At 41.0% G+C, this 13,583-nt stretch overlaps 1 protein-coding gene across 5 annotated transcripts in view; it reads left to right on the plus strand.

Annotated features, from left to right (window-relative positions):
- The window catches only part of CIT (citron rho-interacting serine/threonine kinase), a 168,275-nt gene that overhangs the window by 109,317 nt on the left and 45,375 nt on the right, over positions 1-13,583 (plus strand). For all 5 annotated transcript variants that reach the window (XM_041729458.1, XM_041729460.1, XM_041729459.1 and 2 more), the window contains 2 exons: positions 3,491-3,688; positions 11,005-11,058. In XM_041729458.1, the coding sequence (XP_041585392.1) occupies positions 3,491-3,688; positions 11,005-11,058 (252 nt within the window). The remainder of the gene's footprint in view (positions 1-3,490; positions 3,689-11,004; positions 11,059-13,583) is intronic.

Genomic DNA, 13,583 nt, shown 5'->3' on the forward strand with positions numbered 1-13,583 from the left:
GTGATGTCACATGTACTCCGTGTGTATTCGTTAAATCCTGCTGTGTGCCAGGGAGTAGCCTGGTTCTGCATCCTTGATCTTGGGGGCTGTCACCTAGCAGGCAGGGTTAGGCTGGTTGGACAAAGATGTTCAGAGAGTGGTTGCTAGAAGCGTGACATCCTGGTGGGGCAAGAAGACACAGTGCCTAGAGCCTTGTAGGCAGGTGCTCAGGTATTTGTGATGGCATTCTTCAAAGAGCACGTAATCTCTCTTAACAGCAAAGACTGTGAAGCAGGTATAGCCTGAGGACTAAACTTTGAGGATACTCGTGGTTCTTGTCCTGGAATGTGAAAAATAAGGCCAGTCCTCCAAACAACAGAAAATGTATTATCTTGTTATCCTGTTTTTCAGGGGTGGTCCAGGTGTAGACCCCTCCATTAGGATCATCTGGTGTGTCTGTTGAAATTCAGATTCCTGGGCATCTTCTTCTCTTAGCATTTTTAAATGAAACAGGATTTTGGGGGGTAAGGAGAGGAACAGGGATTTGCATTTTTGACCATCTTCAGGTGATTCTTATACTCTCCGAACAGTGGTTCTGTATTGTCCAAAAGCCTGAGGTTTCAGTTTTATTATCCAGGCTATATTTTTACTGTTCAGTAAGTTTAACAACATTTCCCTGTAGTGTCAGCCTTAAGAGTGTGAGTGTAAATAACTCCGATTCTTTGAGCGTGGGAACACTGTGACTGGCTGTTTTGCCTTCCCTTCTCACAAATGTCTCTCTTAGTGTGGCACCTGCCCTGCATCTCTTGCTCATCTGGGCAATTAAAATGCCCTGGGGAAAGGGAGTTGCTTTTTTATCTTGAATCTGTACAGCTAACCCCTCAAGGAAGGTAGGAGAAAGTTAGAATGCTTGTAAGAGGCTCAGGGCTGTCACACTCCCCAGGAGTTCTGGAGCTTAGCTTTAAATATAACAAGGTGGGTCCACCTTCTCTTTGCTGCCTACTGCTACCGAGATTGGGGACAGAGGCGTCTCAGCCTCCGGTTTGATTCACCTTCGAGGCCCCTGGGCTTCCTGCGCCCTGCATGTGCAGTTGTAGGCTCTTTCCTAGCAAAGCGTGCAGAGTTGAAAAGGTGCGGGGCTCTGGGGTCCTCCTATTGTTGCACGACATCCTGCTTGCCCACCCCCGCATGACTTGCTGTCACCTGCCTCCCCTGGTTCTGCCAAGTGGCCTCAGGAGAGCTTTTGGGCTGGCTGGCAGATTGGCAGCCTGCTCTGACTGCTGGCTTTTTAATAAGACGAACAGCAGGTAGTTGACTCTCGAGCCGGACTTCCTGGGTTCGAAACCAGCCCTGCCACTGTTCAGCTGTGTGGCATCTGTTTGGTCACTGAGTCTGTCAGTGCCACAGCGTGCTGGTGTGTGCAGTGGAGTTGATTGTGGTGCCTCCCTCTCTGGAATGTTACGAAGATGGAATGAGCTAAGAGTGCCTGGCACCTTATGAGTGAGTACTACATTTGCTGCTGTTATGTGACCACCTTCCTTGCTGGCGAGAGAGCATAGCCTTGGCTTCAGCTGCTCCAGACTGGCTAAGGGCCCACAGATCTAGACCTTTCTCGTCAGTCTCTGACCCATTGTCCCAGTAGACTTCAGACACCTCTGCGTGTATGTCTCCTTTATTGCTCAAGATCAACACCTCAGCATTGAACTTTTTATCTTTTTCCTTAAGCTGTCTCTTCCTCTCACACTTCCTAGTGTTCCCTGGCATAGCAATTGCAGAGGTGTCCCTGTGCAATTCAGCTGGCTCGAAACTCGGGCATTACCTTCTGTCCCTTGTCTCTTCCCCCACCTCAAATTAACCACCAAATCCTGTTGTTTCTCTAGGTTTAATCTTTTATAAGTCTTTTCTTCACCCTTATAGCTTTTGGGACTTGGGTGTCACCTTTTCCAGAGACCCTTCTCTGACTCTCCTAAGCTGGATGGAACATCACCTTTGTGTCCACATAGCCTTCTATGTTGAGGTCATCACGTTGTGTACCTGTTGACAGTACCTGTTAGTGGGCTTTTTGAGGGCAGTAGGCACCTTTTGTTTGCTTGACATCTCCAATGACTGGCACAGGGTCTGGTTGCTAGGACAACCTTGTCTGTATTTGTTAGGCCAGTAGATAGGCCATGGTCTCCCTCATCTCCATGCCTTTGGATGTCTTGGTTCCTCCACTTTGAATTTTCTTTCCCATTTGCTGGTTTGACTCCTATAAATTCTTCAGTAAACACATGCAGAGTTGTTTTACCCTCCTTTACCCTCCATTGTGTTCCCTCTGTATCCCTATGTATTCTGATCATTATACTAGACCACGTATATGGTAATGATTGAATGATTGGTTTTCATTTTTCCTTCAACTCAAGGGCAGAAACAATCTTTCATCTTCATATTCCTTTTTATATGGAAGTTGCTGAGTAAGTTTTTCTTTTTTTCTTTTTTTAATTTTTATTTATTTATGATAGTCACACACATAGAGAGAGAGAGGCAGAGACACAGGCAGAGGGAGAAGCAGGCTCCATGCACCAGGAGCCCGATGTGGGATTCAATCCCGGATTTCCAGGATCGCACCCTGGGCCAAAGGCAGGCGCCAAACCTCTGCGCCACCCAGGGATCCCAAGTTTTTCTTGAATGAATGAAACATTGAGTGGATAGAAGGATAGAGGGGCAGGGGGAGAGAAGAATGATTACTTCATTATGTGACATTGATGTGGGTTACCTAATTAGAACAAATCAGAGCAGGAGTATTTATTATTATTTTTTAAAAAGATTTATTTATTTATTTAAGAATGAGCATGAGGAGAGGGGAAGAGGGAGAGAATCTTCAAGCAGACTCCCCATTGAACACAGAGCTGGACCAGGGGCTAGATCCCATGACCCATGAAATTATGACTTGAGCTGAAACCAAGAGTCTGATGTTTGACCAGCTGAGCCACCCAGGTGCTCCAGAGCAGGAATATTTCAAAATAAATAGAATTCAGTTCTTTTGTTCTATTTTTATCCTGATTGTAAAGAAGTCCTTTTATCCTGATTGTAAAGAAGTCCTTGTTACCAATATAATGTTACTTACAGCCGTTTACTTTCAAACGCTTTTCTAATAAGAGTAATTGTGATAATTTTCATTTGCGATTCTCGTGTGGTTTTTCTTTTGAAGCTTCCCCAGGCCTTTGGATATTTGTAAGTGTGGATTGGTTTGTACAGAGATTCTCTTGCATGTTCTTGCTCCTGGTCATTTTTGAGACTCCTAAAGTCAGATCTGTTTTATAGCAGATCTGTTTTCTCCTTTTCAGTTGAGTGCTAGGAATTTGAATTCATGACCATGTTTATGATGCAGGTTGAATGGCAGGTTGCACCTTGGCTGGTTAGGGTCAGTTAATTAGACTAGTAAGTTGCATCCTCTGCAGTTAGGGTGAACTGAGCATTGGTGTGTATGTGTGTGTGTGTGTGTCTCTCTCTTTCTCTTTGCCCCTCCTAGGTCAGTCTAGAGCACGAGGAGCAGAAACTAGAGCTGAAGCGCCAGCTCACAGAGCTACAGCTCTCCCTGCAAGAGCGTGAGTCCCAGCTGACAGCCCTGCAGGCTGCCCGGGCAGCCCTGGAGAGCCAGCTTCGCCAGGCCAAGACGGAACTAGAAGAGACGACGGCAGAGGCAGAAGAAGAGATCCAGGCGCTCACGGTGGGTCTGGGCAACAGGTATCTTCAGGCTGGTCCAGGGCTCAGCCAGGAAGAGTGTGGCACTGAGATCTTCTCACTCGTAGAAATCCCAAGAGAGAAAAAGCAATCCCTAGAAATACTTAATGGCCAGAGAACTGACTTACATAAGCTTCTCCTTCATGAGAATTAGTGTACTAGATCAGCTGGTTTAACATCTGACCTTTCCTGAGTCTTGAAAAAGTCTCTCCTTTATTTATATATCTTCCCTCTTTCAAAAATAATCATCAGTGTATTTAAAATTTGAGCCAGGTCCATTTACCTGAATCTTCTACTTAGTTTTCAGTGATCATTAAAAGAAATAATAACCTTATTTCAGTGATCATTAAAAGAAATAATAATCTTATATTTAGTCTTTCTACCACATTTCTATTTTTCTTTGGTTAGCTTTGTTGGTGTTACTTTTTTTTTTCTTTCAAGCTGTAAATTCTGCTTCAAGTCTTATGTATGCATTTAGTATGTTCTGGATAGAAAAGATTCTTCTAAGTGAGAGATTCTTTTCTCTAAGAGGGATATGGCTTCTCTGCTCTTTCTGAGACAGTAGTTCACTCAACTGAAGAATGTTCTCAGAAAGTAGAACTTGGGGCAGGTAGGCCAGGGTGTCACTGGATTTAGATCCTCGTTCTTTCTGGAACTCTAAAAATATGACTTTTTGGATCAGTTTCCCATAGTTGATCCTTCTCATGGGGACTGACCCAGACTAACAAATCTGACAAGAATCTTACATATAAAATGCCAACTTATCAACTTAGAGTAGAGATTACAAGCACCAAGTTGACTAGGATCCCCTGGGTGACTAATCTTCCCATTTTTTTCTCCTTCAGAGAAGTCTAGTTAAAGACCTCATTTCTCTTGGAAGACTGCTCGGTGGACCTGGACTTGGCACAGAAAGCCAAATGAGTTTAATGGCTAATATCAGCCAAGCAAATACATTGCTAATAGTAACACAGTGTACTTGCCAAATGGACAGGCACAGTCATGCCTGCTGGTCAGGGTACCCTCTTCATGGGCAGGGCACAATGCAGCTGATTGGGTTTCATGTTTTCTAAAATAAGGTACCTTGGTGGGTACCTTATTCACTCTGATTCATCTTGAATATGCTTCTCATTTCCACTAGGGAACATCTCTAAGCATGTCTTTGGTGTGGGGTTACTTCCACAGATGGCCACACACATTCATTGTTTATGATTTACCCATCTCAAAAATAGTATATATGTGTTTAAAAAAAAACAACTGATCTCATTCTTAGAAGTTACCTCCCATTGTTGGTTTTGGGAAGCCTATTACCTGAAACAGATTGGGAACATGATCTGATAGTGCCAGGTCCTTATGGACCAGTCTAGGACACAGGAGCTTCCATGACTCTGGGGATAGAGTAACTCCTATATAGATGGGGCAAGTGCATCCAAGATTTTCCAGGACTTATGCCAAGGTCAGATATTGATTGCAACCTTAATTTCTATTGTCTCAATGAGAACACTTACTGTGTGATATACCATGGGCCCCCAATACTTGGTTTGGAAAAGAAACAGTCACGATATCTCTTTATTTATCCTCTGCCTTATATCCTTCCAAATTGCTCTGAATCCATTTTGAAACAAAACAGTACAACAAGATAAAAAAAGAAAAGGGCAGGAGAAAATAAGTCTACAAAAGAAAAATATGGAGGTAGGATGAAATTAATATAAAAGAATGCATGTCCAGAAGGCTATGTGCTTTCTGGAATTGGGTGGATGGGGCGAGAGCCAGCCAGATAACATTTCTTAGCTGCTAAAGGATGCACCTAATTCAGCCACTATTATATTGGATGCTTTATATATTAATATCTTCCCCACCCCCAGACCCATCCAGACCATCCACACTCTGAAAGAAGGAGAAGGAGACATCAGTGATCGAATGTATACTCAATGAGTCCTTGACATGTGCCTAGTATTGTGTCTTTAGCCATTTCTCCCCAGGAGATTGGCCTGTTATTTCCTCAAATCCTTTTACTTTGGAGCATGAGAGAAGGACACATTTATCTCACTGCTCTGTTGGAATTGGGAGGGGTGGTGGTGGCTATGCATCTTATCCTGGCCATTCAGAAGGAGAAGGATATAAAATAGAGCATGTGTCACTGCTGTTTATCTGTGGGGAAATTAGTCTTTAAATCCTGTATTGCTGCTGGTTGGAATGTGCTGTGTCTAATGGCTGCTGGAAGCCTTCACAGCAGCAAGTCACGACTTAATTTAGTCAGATGAGATCACTGCCTCAGAGCATCTTATGAAAAAATAAAGAAACAAACCTCCCTAAGTCTAGAAACTAGGGCTCTAGCACTCTTGCAGATGAAGATGCCTTGGAAAATAGGGCTTTTTCAAAGTGATGGCAGGAAAAAAAAAACCTCACAGCTGTTTGTAGCCTATCAAGCAGCAACCAAATCCTCTATCACCTTGCCTCGTCCAGTTTTGAGGCTGTGGGTTTTCCTCTCTCCTTCCTTGGATTATATCCCTGGTTTTGGACCGCATGTGGCTGTTGCCTGAGTGGCTTTCTTCTGAAGACTGTATTTTCCAAGAGAAAGAGGAAATGGCCACAGGGGTGGTACCCAGACTTTGTCTCATTGCTCAGGCCTCACATAAGCAGCAGCCACATTAAATCAGTTGGATCTAAAATGATCTCCTAGGAGGTCTGTGAACTTCATAGCAGGCTGATTTATCAGTAAAAGGAAATAGTCAAATGGGCTATTACTGCTTCATTTTCAGGGGCCACCACCTCCTAACCAGGGAAGGGAGAAATTACTCTGGCCTCTGCCACTGGAGCAAATTAGATGAAGCACAGTTCAGTTGACACTCTCCATTGAAGAAGCGTGGCCGGGTCCCTTGGGAAACCACTTGTTGGTCTCCAAGATGTTTTCTTGCTACCCACTCCCATCAGTTGTGTTTGCATGGAGATTCACTGGCCTTCAAAAGCTAAGAATGAGTCAAGCTGGAGGCCCACAGGAGTCATACTGAAACAAAAAGCCATGCTTTTAAGGTGCTTCAGTGCTTTTTGGAGAAAGAATTTTCCACCTGACTTGATATTTAAGACTCCATCCCTTTACCTAAGGAAGAGAATTTGAGTCTACATACTTTAGGCAGATATAAGTTTCACTCCGAATGGGGGCCACAGCATAGAAGCATAGCATAGGCTCTGTATACATGAGCATGGCCCCACGACACACTCTTCATATCGCTGTCGTCACACTCTTTTACTGATCTGGTTAAATGACTAATGCTGAGTAATCAAAAGTCTAAAACTAGAGACATCAATGAAAGGAGCTCTCCCAGCATAGTGTGACCATGGGATCTTCAATTTGTTAAAATCATGGGTCAATGCATACTTTCATTTGTTTTACATAAATATCAATCTCTGTATTTAATAAGCAAGCCATTGGTACGATAAGCAAGATCTAAAATTGGGACCTGTGAGGTGACAGTCTTGTTGGGTGCCTGTCTTCACAGGGAAAGGAATGGATGTGTGGAAGCCTGAGTGTTCTAGAACCCTGACCATAGATTCCAGAAGATGGTCAGACATCTAAACACTGGTTTCCTTTCTCTAGTTATGCAGATACTTCTCTCTCATCAAGACTGCATTATAAGTCTCTTTTCTTTCTTCCTCTTATAACTGGCTTTAAAACTAATGAAGACATGAGTAATCCCCAAAAATAGTGCTGCTTCAGGTTGCAGCCTGTGCATTCTCCCTGATTGGCACCTAACCCTTAGGTCAGGGGTTCTCAAAGTGGGATTGGTGGATTCCTAGGGGGTTCCCCAAATTCAAATTATTTTCATAATAATGCTAAGATGTCATTTGGCATTTTTAATTGTGCGAACATTTGCACTGATGGTGCAAGAGCAATGTTGTTTTAAAAGAAATAATAAGTAAAAAAAAAAAAAAAAAAAAAAAAAAAGAAATAATAAGTATTTGGGGAAAAAAGCCCTCCATTTTCCTTTCTTAAGTGGTAAAGATAGATAAATATAATCCATATGAACAAAAGCTCGTAAAAGCTCGTAAAGTCCTTTGAAGAGTGTAAATATTTATTCCTGTAGCACCTGACACCTAATTAACCCTCAGATATTTCATTGAGAGAATCTAAAAACTGTCTTATGCATTTTACTATCTTTATACACACTATTATGTGACCTTTTGCTTTTTTGTGCATTTATTTTACAACTTATTTGAAAGAAACATAAAACATATTTCTTGACGTTTTCTTGCGGAGATCAGTTGAGTAATTGTTAAATGCTTATAGATGCTCCAGCCGTCATAACAGGATTAGTTCTACATTTTGTGTGTATAATTCACAGTCAGTAATAAAAGCCATAATGATGGCACTTCATTGCATTTTACCTTCAAAGAGGATTGCCATCTGACTTCAGTGATAATGCCATGTTCCTACTTTGGATAAGTGTTATTCATGCCCCATTAAATCAGTAAATCTCTTGTATTATTGCTAGGCATAAAGCAGATTGATCTTGGGGAAAAATAATGTCCTGATAGATTAGTCCTTAAAAAATATGAGCTAAGTATGTGGGGAGTTGATTCTCAATAAATTTTTGTTTATGAATCTCTTTTATGCAACTTTTTAAAAAAACCTTTTCCCCAGTGCTTTTCATTCTTTTGTGTGGATTTATATTTCTGGTTGTCACTTTCCTTCTGCCTGACTGAAGGACTTCCTTTACCATTTCTTAGACTGTAAGTGACAAATTCCTTCAGCTTTTTTATACTTGAAAAAGTCTTTTATTTCCCCTTCATTTTTGAAGGATATTTGTGCTGGGTATAGAATTTAAGTTGCCAGATTTTTTTTTTTTAAATTCAGTTCTTTAAAGATACTACTCTACTGTCTTCTACCTTGCTTCACCTCCGCTCCCCTTTTCTCACCTACCCCCTGGTGAGGAATCGGTCTTCTCTTTGTTTCTCTATATGTAACTTGTCTTTTTTTCTCTGACTGGCTTTAAGCTTTTTCTCTTTATTACTGGTTTGAAGCAGTTTGATAATTATGTGATAGCATAATTAGTGTTTCTTGTGCTTGGGGTTCTTTGAACTTTTTGCATCTGTGGGTTTATGGTTTTCATCACCTTTGGAAAATCTGTGGCCATATTTCTTCAAATGTTTTTATTTCTGTCTGACCCCTGCCCTCTTCTAAGGTCTCAATTACATGTATATTAGGCTGTTCAAAGTTGTCTCATAGCACATTGATACTCCATTCATTTTTTTTAAAAAGTCTTTCTTTGTGTATTTCATTTTGGGTAGTTTCTATTGCTGTATATTCAAGCTCACTCATTTTTTCCCTGCGGTGTCTATCTGCTGTTATAAATTTATAATATTTATGGCAAGATAGGTGTACTAAGGAATATATCACAGCTCTAAAATTTTTGACTTAACTGTCTTATAGACCTGATGGAGACTATTTTTGTTTTTGTTTTTAAGAGGACTACTTTTATTTCTACCTCAAATTAGATTCTTCTCTGGGCTTTCATAGCTAAGCTGTGGTGCTACAGTCTACCCTGTCCCTCAAGTAAAGGTCTGTGAGGGCATCCTTTTCCTTTCCTTTCCCAATGTCTATCAGCAAATCTTACTACCTGTACTTCCAAAGGAGATCTCACTTCAGTCCACTTCTTTCAGTCTTTTGCCACCATCATCCTCCAAGCCACCATCTACTCCTCATTGAAGGACAACAACAACCTCCTCAATAGTTTCCCTACTCCTTTCAACCTTCATCCTATTTTGATCTGCTCTTCCTCACAACATCCACAAAATGACAGCTGAGTCATTTCACTCTACTTCTTAAAATCTCCATTGGCTTCCAGTTAATGTATTTGAATGAAACTCAAACTCCATTCTGGCCCTTTAAGATTTTTGATCCCTGCCTGCCTCTCTACCATAATCTTGGGCCACTTTTTCCTTTAGCCAAAAATTATTTGACTACTACCTAGCAAAAATACATTTACCTTACAATCGTGTGCACACACACACCTCTTCATTGATTCTAAGGTATTTCAAATCAGGAGGTATCGTATAGTTGGTATATGACTCTTCAGTCATGTGGACATATAAACATGTGGACATGTCATAGTTTAGTCAACAGCACCCTGTTTTCCCTAATGTCACATAAAATGGCAATGTCTTGACAGCATCCGAAATTTGATGAATTATGGTATTTGAAACAGAAGATAGTGACAGTGCCTCACTATCCACAGTACATCCCATTGTTTTCTGTTCCATTCTGTTTATTTAAACAAAACAAAAAACAGAAAAGTAGTCCACTTGTCACGCTTGCTCTTGGGTCACAACTTGAAGTTTAAATAGCCACTCAGGCCTTTTTTTGTTTATCAAATGTATCAAACCCTTTCTTGCTTCAAGATTTTTGCCCTCTGCCTTTTCCTGTTCTTTGCATGGCTGGTTCCTTATCATCTTACAGGTGTCAATGTAAGTCACCTCCTCAGAGAAGCCCTCCTTGGTTACCCCATCTAAGTAAGTTCCTTTCTATCCCCCTTATCCTTTTTTCCTGCACCTCGTTTGTTTCTTTCATAGCATTTGTCACTGTTGGTAATCATGCACTCATCAACTTTTTAGCCTCCCTCACTGAATGGTGGTAACTCCACATATGCCATATTGCGCCACAGTGTATGGTGTATTGCGTGTCTTCAGAAAGTCCTTGAGTGCCAGATAAACAAATGCTGCTGTTTCAGAGTAATTCTACCTTGGAGAAAGGCTTTCTGCTTATTTCAAGGTCAATGTGGGGTTTCTGAATCTCAGCAGCTTTTGATTAACAACAAAAAAAGTCTCTAGTTTGTCTTGGCTGTTGTCCTTTGTGTGTGTGTGTGTGTGTGTGTGTGTGTGTGTGTGTGTGTGTGTATGTATCTGCCTGCATGTGTGTGTCTCTCAGGGAGTATACTAAGGAGGGGTCAACTGGAAGGAAGAGGCAAAGGTTAAGAAGAGTAAACAAAGTAACGAGAGTAAAAACTTCCTCCTTTAATTTTCTTTTCTTCCAAAGCCCCCCCTGGGCATTAATACAAATGTTAAGTGTCTGTACATGCATGTGTGGTCTAAGTAGTCAAGTGTTATTAACACAGTATCATGTATTTCTGTAACTTTAATTTCTGATGTTGGACATGACTTAATAGTTCTTTGAAAACCAGATATTTGAGAGGCTTCAGCAGCATTCTTGGCTTTCTAGGTCAATTGCTCTTTTCTTTATTTGACCCATAGCATGTAGAGTTGTATCCTACACTATGAAAAATTTACAATCGACTTCTTACTTTTTAGGCACATAGAGATGAAATCCAGCGCAAATTTGATGCCCTTCGTAACAGCTGTACTGTGAGTATTAAACCTAAAGCTGCTTAAAATAACATGAGACTAAAAACTGAGAGGGAAGAGAGAGCATCTCTTATAATATCAACTGACTGATTTGTTATTATAAACTTTCATCTTGAAGCAATAATCAGTGGCCAAACTGATGTGGAGTTTCTGAGCCCCAGATAACTCCAGTTTCTTAGGTTCTCATCAGTTTTAAAAATTCTAAACCATTCTTTATGTTTGAGGTAGGATAGTTGGAGTGGGGGAAACAATTCTCACTGCATAGGCTTCAGTAGCTGCAACACAAGTGCCAGGGCAGCTCCCACCCCAATGTAAAGATTCCAAGGCTAGTGCCAACAGGTGTTAGTCCCAGCCAGGTGCTGTGCAGAGGAAAGTCCAGCAAGTTCTATGGACCTAGAAATTTTAACTTACTACTGGGAAGAATAAAACTCTGTGGCTCTTTGGGAGATTTCATTTATATGGAGAGAAGTAAATGGTGAGCAGAGAAGCATTATGCATGGGCTATGTAACGTGGGCTATGTAACAGCGGAAGCTCATTCTGTTTCCTATTGGAGCAAAGGATTGAAATAGGCTCCTTCAGGAGATAGGATGTTGTCCTTATTTGTGGATCTACCTCCTTTCTTTGGTACTTTCATCACTTTATTACCTTCTTGATCTTCAGTGAACTTGTCTCCATTTGTATTATTTGCATCTGTGAATTTCTGGAAACAACCACACTGTACTCCCCACATACATATTTTATTGTCTTATAATGAACTCTTTCTTTACTCTTTACCTACTATAAATGGGACGTTATCTTAAGAGTGTGTGCCCCCCCCCCATTTTAGGTATAAAACACACACTGTAAAATGCATACAGTGCACTAATCTTATGGGTACAGTCCAATGAAATTTTTACACCATATAGACAACGGTGTAGCCACAACATAGTTCAAGATCCAGAACATTTTTTTTTTTAGCCTCCAACAGGCTCTCTCATGTCCCCTTCTTTTCATCATTCTTTGCCCAAAGGGTGGCCACAGTTCTAATACCAGAAATCAGTTTGGCCTGTTCTTGAACTTCAGACAAATGGAATCACAGAGGATGTGCTCTCTTGAGCTTAGCTTTTTTTTTTTTTACTTAAATTGTCCATGGGGTTCATCTGTGTGGTTGAAAACATCAAGAATGTGTTCCTTTTCATTAATTATGGTGTAGCGTTGCCAGTGGACATGTAGAACTGGAGTTCATTTATCTATTCTCCTGCTGATGGAATTTGAATTGCTGCCATTAGGAACACAGCTGTCAGGAAGCACTGTTTCACAAGTCCTTTGGTGGCTCTAAGCACCTGTTTCTGAAGAGCATATACCCAACAGTGGAGTAGCTAGTAGGTCATGAAATATGCCTGTTTGATTCTAGTGGGTACCTGGCAGATAAATTTTGGTATTTCCCATTGCTGATGGCTGCATCAGGGATAGGCCTGCCTCACAAATATCTCCTTATTTCTTCATACTGCCTCTATTCCTTGAGGAGTTGATGCATTCTGTTCCTATATTCTTGTGCCCCTACTTTTTAAGTTTCTTACTGTCTCAGTTTCTTAGTTTACGTATGAGTTATTTGCTTATATTACATGCATGCTCATAAGTGATCACTGAATAAAACATAGATCATTTTATGATGGTGATTTTTTTATATTACTATTTTTTCCTAAAATAAACTTGGATATGTTTTAAGTGTGTACATCGTTAATCCTTCATCTGGAGTTTTCTCTTTTTTTAGTCTTTTGGCATAACAGGTTTTTTTTTTTTTTTTTAATTGAAGTATAGTTGACACACAATATTACATTAGCTTTTGGTCTATAGCATAGTGATTCAACAACTCTATATATTATGCGAGGCTCACCACAAGTATAGTTACCATCTGTCACCATACAATGCTATTATAATATCATTGACTATATTCCCTATGCTGTGCTTTTCATCCCTGTGACTTATTCATCTCAGAACTGGAAGTCTGTATCTCCCACTCTCTTTCCTCTACTTTACCCAGCCTTCCACCCCCCTCCCTTCTGGCAACCATCAGGTCTCTATATTTATGGGTCTGCTGTGTGTATATATATATACACACACACACACACACACACACACATATATATTAGATTTTATTTATTTATTCATGAGAGACAGAGAGAGAGAGGCAGAGACACAGGCAGAGGGAGAAGCAGGCTCCATACAGGGAGCCTGACGTGGGACTTGATCCTGGGTTTCCAAGATCAGGCCCTGGACTGAAGGTGCCGCTAAACCGCTGAGCCACCTGGGCTGCCCTGTTTTGTTTTTTAGATTCCGCATCTAAGTGAAATCATATGGTGCTTGTCTATCTCTATCTGACTTATTTCACTTAGCCTAATATCCTCTAGGTCCATCCACGTTGTCGCAAATGGCACAATCTCCTCCTTTGTACATGGCTGAATAATATTCCATTGAGAATATGTGTGTGTGTGTGTGTGTGTGTGTGTGTGTGTGTGCACGTGCGCGCATGCATGATATATTC

Source organism: Vulpes lagopus, chromosome 14 (genome assembly GCF_018345385.1).
Source record: "Vulpes lagopus strain Blue_001 chromosome 14, ASM1834538v1, whole genome shotgun sequence".
Lineage (NCBI taxonomy): Eukaryota > Metazoa > Chordata > Mammalia > Carnivora > Canidae > Vulpes > Vulpes lagopus.